This window comes from Scyliorhinus torazame, chromosome 11 (assembly GCF_047496885.1).
Source record: "Scyliorhinus torazame isolate Kashiwa2021f chromosome 11, sScyTor2.1, whole genome shotgun sequence".
Classification (NCBI taxonomy): Eukaryota; Metazoa; Chordata; class Chondrichthyes; order Carcharhiniformes; family Scyliorhinidae; genus Scyliorhinus; species Scyliorhinus torazame.
Window position 1 is genome coordinate 197,796,928 of NC_092717.1, and position 20,263 is coordinate 197,817,190.

At 45.7% G+C, this 20,263-nt stretch overlaps 1 protein-coding gene across 1 annotated transcript in view; it reads left to right on the forward strand.

The window, feature by feature from the left end:
* The window catches only part of LOC140385752 (DNA topoisomerase I, mitochondrial-like), a 211,882-nt gene that overhangs the window by 105,523 nt on the left and 86,096 nt on the right, over positions 1–20,263 (forward strand). Inside the window, 2 exon segments of the mRNA XM_072468224.1 lie at positions 10,012–10,127; positions 19,334–19,455. Of these exon segments, the coding sequence (XP_072324325.1) occupies positions 10,012–10,127; positions 19,334–19,455 (238 nt within the window).

Consider the following 20,263-nt stretch of genomic DNA (forward strand, 5'->3'; position numbering starts at 1 on the left):
GAAGGAAACCAAACTTCCTAAGCATCTCTATTATTTCCCCACATTGCCGAGACGATCCATAATGTACAAACTGTCCGCATACGGGGACATCCTATCCTTTCTCCCTCCATGCTCTTCCCCCTCCATTTGAAGACTATCTAAGCGCAATAGCCAGCAGCTCGATTGTTAAAGCAAACAGAGTGAATAATAGGCACTCCAGCCTCATACACCTGTTCAGTCGAAAGTACCACTAGTCCAGGGCATTGGTATAGACATTCTAGGATCTAAATTTCGTCCCAAAACCAAATCGGTATATAACTTCAAAACGGTACCTCCACTTAACCCAACCAAACACATCCCTGTCCATCAAAACAATCACCTCTGGTTCGCCCACCAAGGAGGGTGGCTGCACCACATTCAAAAGTCTCCTAAACAGTTGTCGACCCTTAACAAACCCTGTTTGCTCTTACAAAACCACCCCGGGAAGACAAGACTCTAAACGAGTTGCCATCACCGTAGGCCAACAGTTTTGCATGAACATTTATCAGAGAAAAAGATTGGTACAACCCACACTCCATGAGATCCTTGTCCTTTTTTGAGATCAAGGAGATCGATGCCTGCGATAGGATGACTAATACTACCACCGCCACCTGACAAAGAATCACTGAACAGCAGCAACATAAGTGGAACCAGCAACATCGAAAACTGTTTCTAAAACTAGACCGGGAATCCATCCGGACCTGATACCTTACCCGTCTACATTGGATGAATATAGCTCAGAGTTCCTGTCCAATCGGCGCCTCCAACTCTTGCCTTCTATCTCGCTCCACCTCTGGAAAGGTCATCTAAAAATTGTACCATCGTCAATTTCTCCTCTTCCAGAGGCTTAGACTGATATAGCCCACAGTAAAAGGTCTCAATCACCTCATTGACCTTCTCTGGGGCCGAAACCAACACCCCATTCAAGTCCCTGATCTGAACTATCTCAGGAAGCATCCTACCACCTCAGCTGGTGAGCTAACAAGCGGCTGGCCTTCTCCCCATATTCCTAAAACATTTCCCTCGTGCGACAAAGCTGGCTCACCATCTTTCCTGTTTGCAACATCTCAAGTCCATCTGTAACTTCTCTCTGCCAAAAGCTCCAGCATTGGGGTACTCTAATATTGGCAATCCACCTCCAGAATAGAGACCGCCATCCTCTGCCTCTCCACCCTCCCAAATCTATCCCTATATAGCTTGTATGAAATTATCTCCTCTTCTTCCCCCCCCCCCCAAAAAAAAAATGACTGCCTTCAATGCTTCCCAGAGTGTTTGAGGGTGAGACCTCCCCATTCTTATTCAACTCCACATACTCCCTAATGGCAAAGGATATCCGCTCGTAAAAAACATTTTCCGCGACCAACCTCTACGGGGGTCGCATAGTGGCCCAGCTCCAACAGATCCACATAATGTATGGCATGATCCGATATTACTATCGCCGAGTACCCTGATCCTATGGATCGAAGATCTACCCAACACAAAAAAAATCAATCCTGATGAACATGAGAATGTGTGTGTGTTTCAGACATTTCCCCCACTCTGCTCCCATTAACTAGCAAACTTGCTAGCCAGCTGACTCCCACCTAGGGTTAAAGAAAACTTGTATCCGTAACAGTCACCAAACCCAACTTTAATGTAAGACCACAAGACATCGAAGCAGAATTAGGCCGCTCGGCCCATCGATTCTGCTCCGCTATTCAATCATGGCTGATATTTGTCTCATCCCCATTCTCCTGCCTTCTCCCCAAAACCAAATACCAGGAAGAAAACAGAAAACCACACCTCAATCTTCTGCCTCCAATAGTTCCAACAATCCCCAAACCAGCAAACTTCTTCATTACAACAACACTCCCTCCCCCACTTTACAACCATCCCACACACCAAAACAAATTATATAATTTTTTTAATACCGGAGAACTCAAACATGTTCAAACAAAAAGAATCATAGTCTTCAATTCTCTTGCCACCCACCGCCAAATCTATGTTTATTAGCAAAGTCGTTCCCCTCCTCCGGCAAGACAAAATAATAATCTCTGTCTCGACAGTAACACTAAAATGAGCCGGGTACACCATCCCAAAATGCACGTTGCTTCTGTAGAGGTACCTCTTGGCCTTATGAACACCATGCACCTTCTTGCCAACTCTGCCCCGATATCTTGGTGTATTCGGATAGGATGGCCCTCCATCTACACTAGTGCCCTTCACCTGTCTCAGGACCTGCTCCTTCTCCAGTACCTATGGAACCGGACAATTATTGCTTGTCGTGGCTTCCCCGATCTGGGCTTCTGTCTCAGCAATCAATGGGTCCGATCCAAAAGACCAAATTCCCAAGCGTCTTAAACGTAGTCCGTGACGCTTGTACCTTCCAGATCCTCCGGCAGACCAACAACCTTTAAATTCTGACATCTGGAGTAGTTCCCCAGGTCATTTGGTCATTAACACCTTTCGCTCCCCCACCAACAGCTCCATCTCTGCCTCCAATGAGACAACCCAATCACTGTGATCATTGAGTGCCTCCTCCACCTTCTTAATCATCGTCCCATGTACCTCCACCCGCTGATCCAATCTGTCCAAGGTTGCACGAATAGGTGCCATGGCCCCCTCAAATACCTTCATCAAATCATCAGCAACTGCTTGTCGCTGCTTCTTGCATTCCCTCAACAAGAACTCCACCTTCTCTGTCATCCACTGAGGGCAGTAAGAAGTTTTACAACACCAGGTTAAAGTCCAACAGGTTTGTTTCGATGTAACTAGCTTTCGGAGCGCTGCTCCTTCCTTAGGTGAATGAAGGGGTATGTTCCAGAAACATATATATAGACAGATTCAAAGATGCCAGACAATGCTTGGAATGTGAGAATTAGCAGTTGATTAAATCTTTCCAGATCCAGAGATGGGGTAACCCCAGGTTAAAGAGGGGTGAATTGTGTCAAGCCAGGATAGTTGGTAGGATTTCGCAGGCCAGATGGTGGGGGATGAATGTAATGCAACATGAATCCCAGGCCCCGGTTGAGGCCGCACTCATGTGTGCGGAACTTGGCTACAAGTTTCTGCTCTGCGATTCTGCGTTGTCGCGCGTCCTTTAGGCCGCCTTGGAGAACGCTTACCCGGAGATCAGAGGCTGAATGTCCTTGACTGCTGAAGTGTTCCCCGACTGGATGTCCGTTCATTCGTTGTCGCAGCGTCTGCATGGTCTCGCCAATGTACATACTCGTGGGACTCGGCCAACGTTGTCTACCTCATACGCTGCAGGAAAGGATGTCCCGAAGTGTGGTACATTGGCGAGACCATGCAGACGCTGCGACAACGAATGAACGGACATTGCGCGACAATCACCAGGCAGGAATGTTCCCTTCCAGTCGGGGAACACTTCAGCAGTCAAGGGCATTCAGCCTCTGATCTTCGGGTAAGCGTTCTCCAAGGCGGCCTTCAGGACGCGCGATAACGCAGAATCGCCGAGCAGAAGCTTATAGCCAAGTCCCGCACACATGAGTGCGGCCTCAACTGGGACCTGGGATTCATGTCGCATTACATTCATCCCCCACCATCTGGCCTGCGAAATCCTACCAACTGTCCTGGCTTGACACAATTCACACCTCTTTAACCAGGGGTTACCCCATCTCTGGATCTGTAAAGATGTAATCACCTGTAATGCTCGCATTCCAAGCATTGTCTGGCACCTTTGAATCTGTCTATATATATATATATATATATATATATATATGTTTCTGGAACATACCTCTTCATTCACCTGAGGAAGGAGCAGCGCTCCGAAAGCTAGTGACATCGAAACAAACCTGTTGGACTTTAACCTGGTGTTGTAAAACTTCTTACTGTGCTCACCCCAGTCCAACGCCGGCATCTCCACATCATCCACTGAGGGGGCAGCAATGCCACAGAGACCTACGCTATTTTCTCTGCTTCTGAAGTTCAAGAGACTTCTGAATCGGGCGAAGATCCCTTCCCCGATTTTGTGTCTAGTATTTTCCCCCCTAGATATCACTCGACAGGGTGGATCTAATTCTGTCACACTGTACCAATTTCCACCTAAAAAACACCCATTAAACAGGTCAAAAGAGCCAAAAGCCAAATCCCCAGGCTGGAGCCAAGTGTGTGTGTGTGTGTGTGTGTGTGTGTGATGCTCACCACCTAGCCGCCTTAATTAATTGCATTAACTATTTTCACGCTGAGGCTACATTTTTCCTGAGTTTCAGAAACTGCCAATGTAAGTTTGTAACAGAACAAGAATTCTAAACTAATTCTATGAACCTCATTGCCATTAAGATGAATAGTATTATTTTTACTATGAAGTCCTCACTAACAAGTGAGGCTGTTATTACCTTCTCTGTGTTATCCTGTTTTTTTAATCCCTCTGTTTCCTTTCACAAATAAGAACGGAGGCTCTTGCTGGTGAGGCTTTATGCTGATCTGAGGATCAATCCGTGTACACAACTTTGTTGTATGTGGGAAGGAAAAAATAGCAGGACCACAGGAAGTGGTTACCAAGTTGAAAGTTCAAAATGAAGCAGTAGCGAGTGAAGCAAATGTTTCACAGTATTTTTAACTTGTTTTAAAGCAAGTTCCTGTCGGATAGTGTTTTGTAATGTTTCGATGTGTGGCTACTGTGACAAAAGTAGCCTTTAGTAATTCCAACATAAAATACACCTATTCATTCGTTAGGACTTTAAGATGCACTTTTTCAGTTGTTCAGAGAGCAGAGTTTGCAGTAAAGAGGTAGGTTGAAACTTCATTCTGTAGTCAGGTGAGATAAAATAGGAATTAATGGAATGGGAGGAGATTTGTTTCAAAATATAAAAAGACTAACCGTCTTCAGAGTTTTAAGCTATTTATTGCTGGTTAAACCTTAAAATGTTTGGTTTTTTCACCCTGGCAATGTGTTAAGCTTACAGTTGAGATTAATTGACTGGTAATAGAGAGATGATAAATTGGGGAAGAGGTGTTTTGATGCAGTGTTCAATTTGCCCATATTCTTGCAAGTGAGACTTTAAAGAACTGAATTGTTAATTGAAAGCTGCTGAAAATAGTGAAGGCAATTGCAACCCTCAAATGGCATTGTAGTGCTCTAAAACAACCGGGTTCCTGTTTCCACTTGACCCGTAATTAGACCACTGTACAGTTGATTCTGCAGATAACTGCTCATAGTAGTATAGGCTGGTGCTTGAAGGTTGTATCCAGGCCTGTAAAAGGGATATTTAATTAAATTAAGTTATGAGAAGAGAATAGAGGAGCTACAATTTGTTCTTCAAACGGCAACGGTTAGAGAATTTCATTGAATATTATAATGGTTGTGATAGAGTAGGTAAGGTTTTCATAGAAGGGTCAGTAAGTAGATTTGAGGTAATAGGGGTAATACTGAAACAAGTTATAATCTGGAATGCACTACCTGAAAAGATAGTAAAAGCAGTTTCAATTACCTTTTTAAAAAATAAATTTAGAGCACCCAATTCATTTTTTTCCAAATAACGGGCAATTTGGCTTGGCCAATCCACCTACCCTGAACATCTTTGGGTTGTGGAGGCGAAACCAAATTCTCCAGACACTGGGAGAATGTGCAAACTCCACACAGACAGTGACCCAGAGCCAGGATCGAACCTGGGACCTCGGTGCCGTAAGGCAGCAGTGCTAACTCCTGCGTCACTGTGCTGCCCGCTTACCTTTCTAAAGGAAATTAGAAATATCATAATGCTTGGGGAAAGGGCATGGGAATTAGAAATATTGTAGTGCTGGGGGGGGGGGGGGGGCAGGCGAATGTCTGTCTCAGCCTTTAACGAACAGGCCTGCACATCCCTCTGCAGTAAATAATTCCACAGATTCTGTCCTCTGTGAGAAGAAATTTCTCCTCATCTGTCTTAGGTGAGCAACCCCTTACTCTAGATTATGTCCTTTGGTCCTAGACTCCCCCACAAGGAGAAACCACCTCAACATCTACCCTGTTAAGCCCCCTGAGAATCGTATGTCTCAATGAGGTTGCCGCTTATTTTTCTAAACTCCCCAACGAGTACAAGCTGAACCTCTCATAAAATTCTCCAATCCAGTATCAACCTATTGAACCTTCTGTGGAGTGCCTCCAATTCCAGTTTATCTTTGCTGAGATAAGGAGACCAAAAAATGAATTCCTATACTTATTTATTGGGTTTGTTTATTGTCACGTGTGCCGAGGTACAGTGAAAAGTATTTTTCTGCGAGCAGCTCAAACAGATCATTTAGTACATGAAAAGAAAATACATAATAGGGCAACACAATGTAAATACCTAGACACCGGGTGGAGCATACAGGAATGTAGTATTAATCAGGTCAGTCCATAAGAGGGTCGTTTAGGAGTCTGGTAACAACTGGGAAGAAGCTGTTTTTGAATCTGTTCATGCGTGTTCTCAGACTTTTGTATCTCCTGCCCGATGGAAGAAGTTGGAAGAGTGAGTAAGCCGGGTGGAGGCATCTTTGATTATGCTGCCCGCTTTCCCCAGGCATCGGGAGATGTAGATGGAGTCAATGGATGGGAGGTGGGTTTGTGTGATGGACTGGGCGGTATTCGTGACTTTCTGAAGTTTCTTGCGGTCTTGGGCTGAGCAGTTGCCGTACCAGGCTGTGATGCAGCCAGATAGGATGCTTTCGATGGTGCACCTGTAAAAGTTGGTAAGAGTCAGTGTGGACATGCTGAATTTCCTTAGTTTCCATAGGAAGCATGGGTGCTTTCTTGGTGGCAGTGTCGACGTGGGTGGACCAGATGTACTTGTGGCTTCTTTTTAACTTGTAGTTACTGATCTGTTAAATAGTATCACAAGAACAGACAACGACCAGAGAATATTGAAACCCACAATATGCCTTGCGGCGCAGCAGGTTGAAACTTTCAGTTGCTGTGAGTATGCAGGACCTCTTGGTGTCTGTTCTTTGCCATCAGTACACATGGTACGCAGTGGTACTTCCTTTCACTTTTTGACTTGACTTAAAATAAATCTTCCACAAACTAAAAATAGTTTTACAGCACACCATGCTTGCACTAGCCTATTAAGGGATATGGTTCCTTTCTATCTATGTCCCTCATAATTTTGTACACCTAAATAAGGTCCCCCTTCAGCTTTATCTGCTCTAAGGAAAACAATCCCAGCTGAAATGTTTCAGCCCAAACAATATCCTGGTGAATCTCCCTTTCTTGTGCAATCACATCTTTCCTATCGCATGGTGACCAGAAGTGCACACCGTACTCTAGCTGTGGCCTAACAAACGTTTTATACAGCTGCATCATAACCTGCCTTCTGTTGTATTCTGTGCCTCTGCTAAAAGCAAATACCCCAAATGCCTTTTTAACCATCTTATCTACCTGTCCTGCATTCAGGAATCTTTGGACAAGTGTCCCACCATTCATTGTTTTTCCCCAAAAAAACGAATCACTCACTTTACAGGGTTAAATTCCATTTAATCCCCACTGCAAACAGCAAGATATCCAGCAGCAATCCCTGCGGTACACCACTGGACACAGGCTTCCAGTCAGAAAAACAACCTTAAACCATAACCCTCTGCCCCAATTTTTTATCTTGTGGTGAATTCAAGATTGAATCTGTAGGCCTTGGGAGGTTTATTTAGAAGACGTTAACACTACAGGCTGTCATGGGCAGCACATTGAGTAGCACTGTTGCTTCACAGCGCCAGGAACCCAGGTTCAATTCCCGTCTTGGGTCACTGTCTGTGCGGAGTCTGAACCTTCTCCCTGTGCCTGCGTGGATTTCCTCCAGTGCTCCAGTTTCCTCCCACAAGTCCCGAAAGACGTGCTGTTAGGTAATTTGGTCATATGAATTCTCCCTCCGTGTACCCAAACAGGTGCCGGAATGTGGCGTCTACAGGCTTTTCACAGTAAGTAACTTCATTGCAGTATAAATGTAAGCCTACTTGTGACAATAAAGATTATTATTATGTTAGACAACTTCTTTGCCTGTGCAAGCTGCCTGACATTTCACAATCGTTGTCTTGAAGTGCCCTTTTTCAGCTACAAGGCTGCTTGTGGGAAAACACCAGAAATCATAGAATCATAGAATTTACAGTGCAGAACGAGACATCCGGCACATCGAGTCTTCACCGGCCCTTGGGAAGAGAAGTCTTCACCCTATCCCAGTAACCCCAGCTAACCTTTTTGGACAGAGGCAATTTAGCATGGCCATTCCACCCGACCTGCACATCTTTGGACTGTGGGACGAAACCGGAGCACCAGGAGGAAACACACATGGAGAAAATGCAAACAGAATTTACAGTGCAGAAGGAGGCCATTTGGCCCATCGAGTCTGCACCGGCCCTTGGAAAGAGCACCCCACCACAGCCCACACTTCCTCGTAACCCCACCTTAACTGAAGGGCACTTTATCATGGCCAATCCACCTAACCTGCACATCTTTGGACTGTGGGAGGAAACCGGAACACCCGGAGAAAACCCACACATACACTGGGAGAACGTGCAGACCCCACACACACACAGAGGCCAGAATTGAACCAGGGACCCTGGAGCTGTGAGGCAGCAGTGCTAACCACTGTGCCATCGAGCCTGCCACTGAGCTGCTGAATACACCATTAATCCAAATTGCCCTGGATCCCATAGACGTTTACCTCCTTGACCAGCCTCCCATGAGGGACCTTGTCAAAAGCCTTACTGAAATCCACGTAGACCACATCAGCTGTACCCCCCCCTCATCGCCTCCACAAAAAAATGCAATCAAATTTGTTGGAAATGATTTCCCCCTGACAAAGCCATGCTGACCATCACTAATTAATCCTTGCCTCTCCCCTGACACAGCCAAGCTAACTATCTGTAATTAATCCTTGCCTCTCCAAGTGGAGATTAATTTTGTACCTCACAATTTTTTCCATTAATTCTCTTACGACTGATGTTAGACTCACTGTCTGCAATTACCTGGTTCATCCTTACTTCCCTTTTTGAATAATGATACCACATTAGCTGTCTTATAGAGTCCTCTGGCACCCATGTCTTCCAGCTCCACATACAGATTTAAAAAAAAAAAAAAAAATTTAAATACCCAATTCATTTTTGTCCAATTAAGGGGCACTTTAGCGTGACCAATCCACCTACCCTGCACATCTTTGGGTTGTGGGGGCGAAACCCACGCAAACTCGGGGAGAATGTGCAAACTCGAACAGTGACCCAGAACCGGGATCGAACCTGGGACTTCGGCGCAGTGAGGCAGCAATGCTAACCACTGCGCCACCTTGCTGCCCAGCTCCACATAGATTGCAACTTTGGTTCCAAATGGCTCCTACTTTTTCCATGGTTACCCTCTTGCCTTTAACATACGTCTAAAACAACTTGAAATTTTCCACCAGTGATTTTTCATGCCCCCTCTTAATTTCCCGTGTGTGTGCTCTCTCTCTCTCTCTCTCTCTCTCTCTCTCTCTCTCTCTCTCTCTCTCTCTCTCTCTCTCTCTCTCTCTCTCTCTCTCTCTCTCTCTCTCTCTCTCTCTCTCTCTTTCTCCCCACCCACCCACCCGCACTTTCTATACTATTCTAGGTCTTCCACTGTTTTGAGCGCCTCTTTTTTTTCCTTACCCAATCCTGTACATCTCTTGGCATCCATGGTTCTCTGGACGTTTGTTCCATCTTTTAGCATTAAGGGAACATGATTGCATATGACCCACAACGGTACTTAAATTTGAGGATGTGGGGAGAGATTGTTTGTGAGAGTCCAGAATAAAATTGAGCATCTTTTTGGCTGGGGAAGGGGGTAGACACACATCCAACAGTTTATAAGGATCAAATATGTGATTTTTCTGATGCCATCACATTGGAGTCATGAAGGCATTGACTCCTGTGACCTTTCTAGATTTAAAAAAAAAAAATACTAACTTTGACTCAGTACTGTATGAATGATACCTTTAAATAAAATAATGAATTAGACCCAACGTGTAAGTTCTGTTATTCATTGCAAAATATTTGCTGTTGGTCTCTCCTATAACTTTTTTGCTTCCATGTTACCAGGTGGGAAGAAGAACACTATGAGGATGGTGTAAAGTGGATGTTTCTGGAACACCAAGGCCCATTGTTTGCACCTGCCTATGAGCCACTTCCTTCTGGTATTGATTTCTGTTACAAGGGTGAGTACCAATGTTGGCAGTCATGTTTTTAATGCACCAGTAGCTTCAGGAAATGATCAACAAATGGTACATTTTTAATCATTTTCTACTAGTTCATTAAGGTAACAGAATATTTAGTGTGGATATTAAAATGTTATAGCAATCTGGGAATGTCTTTCTCCATATTTCTGGAGATGCTGTAATGAGTTACACCCCCCTCAAAGTCTTTACAAATGTTCATTGTTTTTAAGTAGGGAGCTGGTAAGATTCACAGTAAAGAACAAGTTCAGATTCCAAAGCCTTGCACCTCAAATGATTTTGAGCACCATAATAGTTTTCATTGCATGCTATGAAATGGCCCAGTCCTGGAATATAGAATAAAACTATCTGCACTCGTGTTGCTTTCCTTCTTTAAAATTTTTTTATGGGATGTTGGCTTAGAACAAAGAAAATTACAGCACATGAAAGGCCCTTCGGCACTCCCAGCCTGCGCCGATCCAGTTCCTTTATCTAAACCTGTCGTCTATTTTCCAAGGATCTACTTCCCTCTGTTCCCCGCCCGTTCATATATCTGTCTAGATGCATCTTGAATGATGCTATCGTGCCTGCCTCTACCACCTCCGCTGGCAAAGCGTTCCAGGCACCCACCACCCTCTGCGTAAAAAAACTTTCCACGCACATCTCCCTTAAACTTTCCCCCTCTCACCTTGAAATCGTGACCCCTTGTAATTGACACCCCCACTCTTGGAAAAAGCTTGTTGCTATCCACCCTGTCCATACCCCTCATAATTTTGTAGACCTCAATCAGGTCCCCCCACAACCTCCGTCTTTCCAATGAAAACAATCCTAATCTACTCAACCTTTCTTCATAGCTAGCACCCTCCATACCAGGCAACATCCTGGTGAACCTCCTCTGCACCCTCTCTAAAGCATCCACATCCGTCTGGTAATGTGGCGACCAGAACTGCACGCAGTATTCCAAATGTGGCCTAACCAAAGTCCTATACAACTGTAACGTGACCTGCCGACTCTTGTACTCAATACCCCGTCCGATGAAGGCAAGCATGCTGTATGCCTTCTTGACCACTCTATCGACCTGCGTTGCCATCTTCAGGGTACAATGGACCCTGAACTCCCAGATCTCTCTGTACATCAATTTTCCCCAGGACTCTTCCATTGACTGTATAGTCCACTCTTGAATTAGATCTTCCAAAATGCTTCACCTCGCATTTGCCTGGATTGAACTCCATCTGCTATTTCTCTGCCCAACTCTCCAATCTATCTATATTTTGCTGTATTTTCTGACAGTCCTCCTCGCTATCTGCAACTCCACCGATCTTAGTATCATCTGCAAACTTGCTAATCAGACCACCTATACCTTCGCCCAGATCATTTTTATGTATATCACAAACAATAGTGGTCCGAGCACGGATCCCTGTGAAACACCACTAGTCACCTTTCTCCATTTTGAGACACTCCCTTCCACCACTACTCTCTGTCTCCTGTTGCCCAGCCAGTTCTTTATCCATCTAGCTGGTACACCCTGAACCCCATATGACTTCACTTTTTCCATCAACCTGCCATGAGAAACTTTATCAAATGCCTTACTGAAGTCCATGTATATGACATCTACAGCCCTTCCCTCATCAATTAACTGTGTCACTTCCTCTAGGTTTGTAAGACATGACCTTCCCTGCACAAAACCATGCTGTCTATCACTAAGTCTATTTTCTTCCAAATGTGAATAGATCCTATCCCTCGGTATCTTCTCCAACAGTTTGCCTACCACTGACGTCAAGCTCACAGATCTATAATTCCCTGGGTTATCCCTGCTACCCTTCTCAAACATTAGCACTTCTCCAGTCCTCGGGGACCTCATCCGTGCTCAAGGATGCTGCAAAGATATCTGTTAAGTCCCCAGCAATTTCGTCCCTCGCTTCCGTCAGTAACCTGGGATAAATCCCATCCGGACCTGGGGACTTGTCCACCTTAATGCCTTTTAGAATACCCAAAACTTCCCCCTTCCTTATGCCGACTTGACCAAGAGTATTTAAACATCCACCCCTAGCCTCAACATCCGTCATGTCCCTCTCCTTGGTGAATACCGATGCAAAGTACTCATTAGGAATCTCACCCATTTCCTCTGACTCCACGCTTAAATTCCCTCTTTTGTCTTTGAGTGGGCCAATCCTTTCTTTAGTTACCCTCTTGCTCCTTATATACAAATAAAAGACTTTGGGATTTTCCTTAACCCTGTTAGCCAAAGATATTTCATGACCCCTTTTAGCCCTCTTTATTGCGCGTTTGAGATTTGTCCTACTTTCCCGATATTCCTCCTAAGCTTCATCAGTTTTAAGTCGCCTAGATCTTACGTATGCTTCCTTTTTCATCTTAGCTAGTCTCACAATTTCACCCGTCATCCATGGTTCCCATATCTTGCCATTTCTATCCCTCATTTTCTCAGGGTCATGTCTGTCCTGCACTCTAATCCATCTTTCCTTAAAAAGCTTCCACATTTCAAATGTGAATTTACCCTTAAACAGCTGCTCCCATTCCACATTCACTAGCTCCTGCCGAATCTGGTTATACTTGGCCTTTCCCCAATTTAGCACTCTTCCTTTCGGACCACTCTCGTCTTTGTCCATGAGTATTCTGAAACTTATGGAATTGTGATCGCTATTCCCAAAGTAATCACCGACTGAAACTTCAACCACCTGGCCGGGATCATTCCCCAATACCAGGTCCAGTATAGCCCCTTCCCGAGTTGGACTATTTACATAATGCTCTAAAAAAAACTCTCCTGGATGCTCCTTACAAATTCTGCTCCATCTACGCCTCCAACACTACATGAGTCCCATTCAATGGTGGGGAAGTTAAAATCTCCCATCACGACCACCCTATTGCTCCTACATTTTTCTATAATCTGTCTACATATTTGTACCTCTACTTCACGCTCGCTTTTGGGAGGCCTGTAGCAAAGTCCCAACAATGTTACTGCACTCTTCCTATTTCTTAGCTCTACCCATATTGCATCAGTGCTCGAATCCTCCATCATGCCCTCCTTAATCACAGCTGTAATGTCATCTCTGACCAGTAATGCAACTCCTCCACCCCTTTTACCTCCCTCTCTATCCCTCCCTCTCTATCCCTCCTGAAGCATCTATACCCTGGGATATTTAGTTGCCATCTTGCCCTTCCCTCAACCAAGTCTCAGTAATACCAATAATATCATATTCCCAGGTACTAATCCAAGCCCTAAATTCATCTGCCTTACCTGCTACACTTCTCGCATTAAAACAAATGCACCTCAGACCACCTGTCCATTTGCGTTCGTCATCTCTTGCCTGTCGACTCGTCCCCTTAGTCACAATGGGTTTATTATCTAGTACCTTACTGGCTTTAGTTGCTGCCTCTTTACTGACCTCTAACTTCCTAATCTGGTTCCCATCCCCCTGCCACATTAGTTTAAAACCTCCCCAACAGTGTTAGCAAAAGCACCCCCTAGGACATTGGTTCCAGTCCTGCCTAGGTGTAGACCATCCGATTTGTAATTGGTCCCACCGCCCCCAGAACCGGTTCCAATGTCCTGAAAATCTGAACCCCTCCCTCCTGCACCATCTCTCAAACCACGTATACATTCTGACTATTCTTGAATTTCTACTCTGACTGTCTCGTGGCACTGCTAGCAATCCTGAGATTAATACCTTTTGAGGTCCTACTTTTTAACTTCTCTCCTAACTCCCTAAATTCTGATTGAAGGACCTCATCCCGTTTGTTACCTATATCGTTGGTGCCTATTTGCACCACGACAACTGGCTGTTCACCCTCCCCCTTCAGTATGTCCTACAGCCGATCTGAGACATCCCTGACCCGTGCACCTGGGAGTCTCGTTTTCGATCACAGAAACACCTATCTACTCCCCTTACGATTGAATCCCCTCTGACTATAACCCAGCCAGTCTTTTTCCCGCCCTTCTGTGCAGCAGAGCCAGCCACGGTGTCATGAGCCTGGCTACTACTGCCTTCCCGTGGTGTGTCATCTCTCCCAACAGTATCCAAAACGGTATACCTGTTTTGGAGGGAGATGACCGCAGGGGCCACTTGCACTGCTTTCCTGCTCTTTCTCTGCCTTTTGGTCACCCATTCCCTGTCTCCCTCACCAATCCAAATCTACGGTGTGACCAACTCACTGAACGTGCTATCCACGACCTCCTCAGTATCGCGGATGCTCCAAAGTGAGTCCATCCGCAGCTCCAGAGCCGTCATGCGGTCTAACAAGAGTTGCAGCTGGACACACCTTCCGCACATGAAGGAGTTGGGGGCGTTGGCCGCGTCCCTGAACTCCCACATTGAGCACGAAGAGCATAACACGGGTCTGGGACCTCCTGCCATTTTTACACTTTACCTTAACTGATTACAAATATAATATGAAATAATGAATAAGTGAAAGGAATAAAGATTTTACTTACCAATCACAATACTTACCAACACACGAAGAGTTAAACTTCTCCCAGCTACTGCTAATTGGACTTCCTTACCAGCCAATCAGGTCACCGCTTTGCTGTGATCTCACTCTTCAAGGTAAGTTTTTAAAGAGGTAAACTTACCTTTCCGACAGACCCCTGGCCACTGCTCCCGCCAAAAAATCTGAAGGCTGCTTCTCCAGCAGCTGTGTCCCCACCGCTCTCCTCGCGCTCTTTTATCCTGTGTCCCCGCCGCTCTCCTCATGCTCCTGTGCCCCCGCCGCTCTCCTTGCGCTCTTTCACTGTGTCCCCTCCGCTCTCCTCGCGCTCTTTCACTGTACGCTCTTCACTGTTTTCCGCCGCTCTCCTCGCGCTCTTTTACTCTGTGTCCCCGCCACTCTCCTCGCGCTCTTTTATCCTGTGTCCCCGCCGCTCTCCTCGCGCTCTTTCACTGTTCCCGCCGCTCTCCTCGCGCTCTTTCCCTGGCTTCATTGGCTAGGTCAACGTTCAGGAAGGCCGATCTGACTTCCGGTATGGCTGAGTTTTGGGCTGCTGGGGCACTCGACAGCAGATCGATAGTTTCCTGCTTGAACCAAGCATAGAATGCATTGAGTTCTTCGGGTAGGGGTGCGTTGCTGCCGGAGATGCTGCTCAGCTTCGCTTTATAGCCCTATAGATATACAGATTCTCCCGAGGGTCTCTATCCAAGAGGGCAAAATAGAGTTGCTGTCATTTTAAAAAGCAGTGACGTTAGGAATGTGAGAGTAGAATACTGGTGAAAACTGATCTTCCATTTAAAGAGATGAATTTTGTAGAAATTTAAAGACTGAGGAAGTTGCCAGTGAGTGCCTTGTTTCTGGAAGTCAATTCGGAGGAATAATTGACAAGTCTTTTAAAAGGATTCTAGAAGACCTCTGAGGATGACTTGCCGGTGTCATGGAGAAGCGAGACTGTGGAAATGCTGGGAGGTATTCGAAATATAGGGTGGAATTCCATTTCAAAGAACAACACAGCACAGGAATAGGCCCTTCGGCCCTCCAAGCCTTCCATGTACCGGTCATGATACCAACCTTTGCCAAAACCCTCAGCACTTCCTTGTGCCGTATCCCTCTATACCCAACCTCTCCATGGGTTTGTCAAGATGCCTTTTGAACGCCATTAATGTTTCTGCTTCCAAAATCTCCCCTGGCCACACGTTCCAGGCACTCGCCACCCTCTGCGTACAACCTGCCTCGCACATCTCCTCTAAACTTTGCTCCACGGACCTGAAACCTATGCCCCCGGTGACTAATCCCGCCACCCTGGGAAAGAGTGCCTGCCCATCCACTCTATCCATGCTCCTCCTAATCTTGTAGACCTCTTATCAGGTCACCCCTCAACCCCTGTCTTTCGAATGAAAACAGTCCCAAGTCTATTCAGCCTCTCCACATAGCTAACACCCTCCAGACCAGGCAACATCCTGGTTAACCTCCTCTGCACCCTCTCCAAAGACTCCACATCCTTCTGGTAATGTGGCGACCAGAATTGTGCACAATATTCCAAGTGCGGCCTCACCAAGGTTCTGTACAACTGTAGCATGACTTGCCAGTTTTTATACTCCCTCAATGTCCAATGAAGGCAATCAAACCATTTGCTTACTTGACTACCTTGTCCACTTGTGTTGCCACCTTCAAAGATCTGTGGACCTGCATGCATGTAAACAACATCCAGCGCCCTCTCCTCATCCATCATCTTTGTTACCTCTTCAGAAAACTCGATCAAGTTAGTCAGGCACGACCTCCCCTTCTCAAAACCATGCTATCGCTTATTCCACTGTTGAGCCTCGTTAATTATGCACAGCTGAGTATCGGTCTGTCGCCTGCGAGTCAGGAGCTGATTCATGCCATATTTAAACTCCAGTCCAGTACACTTCTATCACTCTCCAGCCCACCTGTCGTCAGGATACTGAAAAGGATGTCGCCCAGCCAGAAGCAAAAGGCTTCCAGCCTAAAGAAGAACCAGCGCCCTACTTCAGTCACAGGCCCTCAACATCTTGATCAGTGGAGTCCGGGTGCAGAGACATGTCCTCTACCCCAGGGATGGCTCCCAAGAATCACCCGAATGTTGCGTCTTCGGCCAGGGAGGCCATTGCCCAGAAGATCAGCTGCGCCTGAAGCGCCACACGGTGCAGGAAGTGGGTGAGTGATCTCGCCCGCTTTGCAAGGCAAGTCACTCTTTATCTCTTATCATGGATTCATGGACATAAATGGCTACTCTCTTCACATATCTCGCCCAACCATTAGCAACCTCTGCTCTATCCCTCTGATCGCATGTCTTTCTTTCATCTTCATATGGGCCAAGCTGGGCACATCAAGTGTATTCGAGTCCAAGACCGGGGGAATGATAGCAGGGATTGTTATCCTCACTGAATTTAAGGAGACTGCAGCCATGCTTTCTGGGAAGGACAGGGATCTGCCTCTCCCAATAACCTAATACGGATCACCGCTCCATCACTAAGTCAACTCCTGACATTCAGTGAGTCAAATGTACTGTGAAATATAGCTTAAGCTCATCCACAAGAACTCTATTTTCTGGGAAATAGCAGATCGCAGCCATCCTGGCAGCAGAGCAGCAGTCCGCACCCCTTTAGAGGACAAGGGACTCACTAAGATCCATCGCAGTGCTAACCCTCCACCAGTGCAGACACGCATACCTCAATGGGACGGAGCTCTCGATTAGACTCTAGTTTACTTTCTGGGGTACACCTCACTGTCTGGTTACAGGAACAACTGAGGTCTCCGGCACTCAGAAGGCTGCTGGAGAGCAACTACCCGCCAAGTCCCAGGCAGATGATGAACCTCAGGAAGCGGCTGCTCTCTCAATAGTGGAGATGCGTTGACAGGCGGATGAGCAGCTGGCAAAGATTTGAGTTGCTCAGCAGACTAGAGCAAACAATGGAGGAATCCCTTTGTGTTCTGCTTGATGTTGTGGCTCCAACAAACAAGCCTCATGGTCACGATGGGAAGGTTGGCGTCCACCATGAAGACCTTGGTCCTGTGGGTCTTGCTGTATTTGCGCTTAGCCCTGCACTCTATGGGCACACACCCTGATGGGCACCATCAGGCTGTAGGCAACATGTGGATGAGGCACCTTGAACTCTTTCCAAATGCCCCATCTCCTGCAGGAGTCCGGCCAGGGCCCTCGGGCACCCACAGGGAAGATGAACGTCAGCCAGACAGCCTGGGGTATGCAACCGCTCATGCCTGTACTTGTACCTACACCCACTCCGGTAGTGCAGACTGCCATGGGTACTTCTGCTCCTGCGCAGAAGATCCTTATCAGCCTAGGGCTCAGGCCACCACCAGATATCTGCCAAGGCATCAGGACGTAGCAGTCAGCAGGCTACTTCCACCTCTGCTGCAGGTGTCGGGGCTGCACCAAGGTGTGTAGTAAGTCCAGGAAAGCTTTAAAAATTACTCCTGGTTCTTGAGTGTGCTATCACTAAATAAATTGCACTTTTTGAAATTATTTGATGGGAACATGAATGTTATGGTCAACTTTGTAATCCTCTGATCTCGCGGTTTAGTCATCCTTCCATTTGGTGATCATGTCCGACTCTGAGATGAACGTTCATGTGATGTCAGATTCAGTGCAACTAGTCTCTCGAGCCTTGTGTTGTCAGGGAGATGTGTTTACATTTTTATTAGAAGTGTATAATGGAAAGGTTTGTAACCCTTATTCCTCAAGGGCCAGCATTGAGTAATAATAATCTTTATTAGTGTCACAAATAGACTTACATTAACACTGCAATGAAGTTGCTGTGAAAATCCCCTAGTCGCCACACTGTTCAGGTACACTTGTGGGAAAATTCAGAATGTCCAATTCATCTAACCAGCACGTCTTTCAGAACTTTGTGGGAGGAAACCAGAGCACCCGAGGAAACCCATCCAGACACTGGGAGAACGTGCATACTCCCAACAGTGACCCAAGCTGGGAATCAAACGCCGTTCCCTGGCGCTGTGAAGCAATAGTGCTACCCACTGTGCTACCATGCTGCCCAAAGGGCAGCTCATCAGCAATGTAACATGTTAATAATACCTGAATCCAAGTCACGTGCCTTTGAATTCGCCTGAGCTAAGCTCATCTTATTTTGCATCTCTTAAACAAATCTTGAATGATCTCTTGCTGAAAAACTATGGCATTCTATTCCTCGCACCAGCTAAACTGAGTCATGTTTAGCAATTGTGGGTTGACGATTCTTGCTTCACTTGCTATTATAGCTCAAAATGAGCAGATGGACTAGGTTCCACTTGGTAAAAGAGCAGTGTTCTCATTACTTGTGCTTCCTTGTCCCTTATCCTTTTGGGTTAGAAATTGTGAATGCAAGTAAGACAGAATTTGAAGTTGAAGTTAACTTCTAAGAGCAAAGTAGTGTGGATACTAGTCATCTGAAGTCAAAACAAACAATATTCAAAATACTCGGTAGGTTTGACAGCTTTTGGAGAGAAAGAGTTTATTCCCTTCAGCAGAAACAGTAACTCTTTCTCTCTGTTTGCTGCCAATTCTGCTGAGTGTTTCTCGCACTTTCTGTTTTTATTTCTTAAAACCAGTTTATAGTGCAAAGAACTAAACAGTAATCTTTTTTGGCCCTTTTCATTTGCTGATGGAAATACACAGCTAGCCCAGCATTTTCCAGTTTTATTTCAATTTGCATTTTTTAATTTCAGTTAGTATGTAGTAAGTTCTCTTGCCTCTCTACATTTGATGGCTTGTTTTGTTTGTGTAGGCGTTCCTATGAAGTTAAGCCTCGCAGCAGAAGAAGTCGCCACTTTCTATGCTAAGATGCTGGATCATGAGTACACTACAAAGGAAGTCTTCAGACTAAACTTCTTTCATGACTGGCGCAAGGTGTGTGTTACTTTTGTTTTCATTGAGAAACCTAGATGAAATGAAATTAAATGAAAATCGCTTATTGTCACAAGTAGGCTTCAAATGAAGTTACTGTGAAAAGCCCCTAGTCGCCACATTCCGGCGCCTGTTCGGGCAGGCTGGTATGAGAATTGAACCGTGCTGCTGGCCTGCCTTGGTCTGCTTTCAAAGCCAGCGATTTAGCCCTGTGCTGAGATCAAATCCAAAACTGAAGAGCAGATTAGAAAATTATGACAATCTTGCAAAATATTAGGTAATGCAGAGTTTAGTCTTCCAATCTACATGCTTTAAAAGTCTGAGGGAGACAGAGTTCTGCAGTTTTGAGATCTTGAGGAAACATTCGTTTCCAGTAAACCTTTGTATTTTTGACATCCCCTGAACTGAATCAGAGCTGGTCTGACAACACAATGCGAATAGTACTTTGCATGCTTTCATTTGTTCTTGGAATTTTGTTAAGTCTGACAGGCAGATCAATTTCATGTCCATCGTGAAATCACTTGAGTGGCAGTAGAAGGCTTTCTAGCGCCACTGCAGATACTATAATATATGATAGGTAAGGATTGTAGAATTTAAATTCAATAAAACCTGGCGTTATGTTAGATTCCAAACAGTTAATCCATTGAAAGGAGTTGGGCCCAAGAAAACTGTCCACAAGAATGTAAATGCAGAACTGGTTAGCATTGCTGCCTCATAGCGCCAGGGACCCGGGTTCAATTCCGGCCTTGGGTAACCATCTGTGAGTCTGCACGTTTTTCCCCCGTGTCTGTGTGGGTTTCCTGCCACAGTC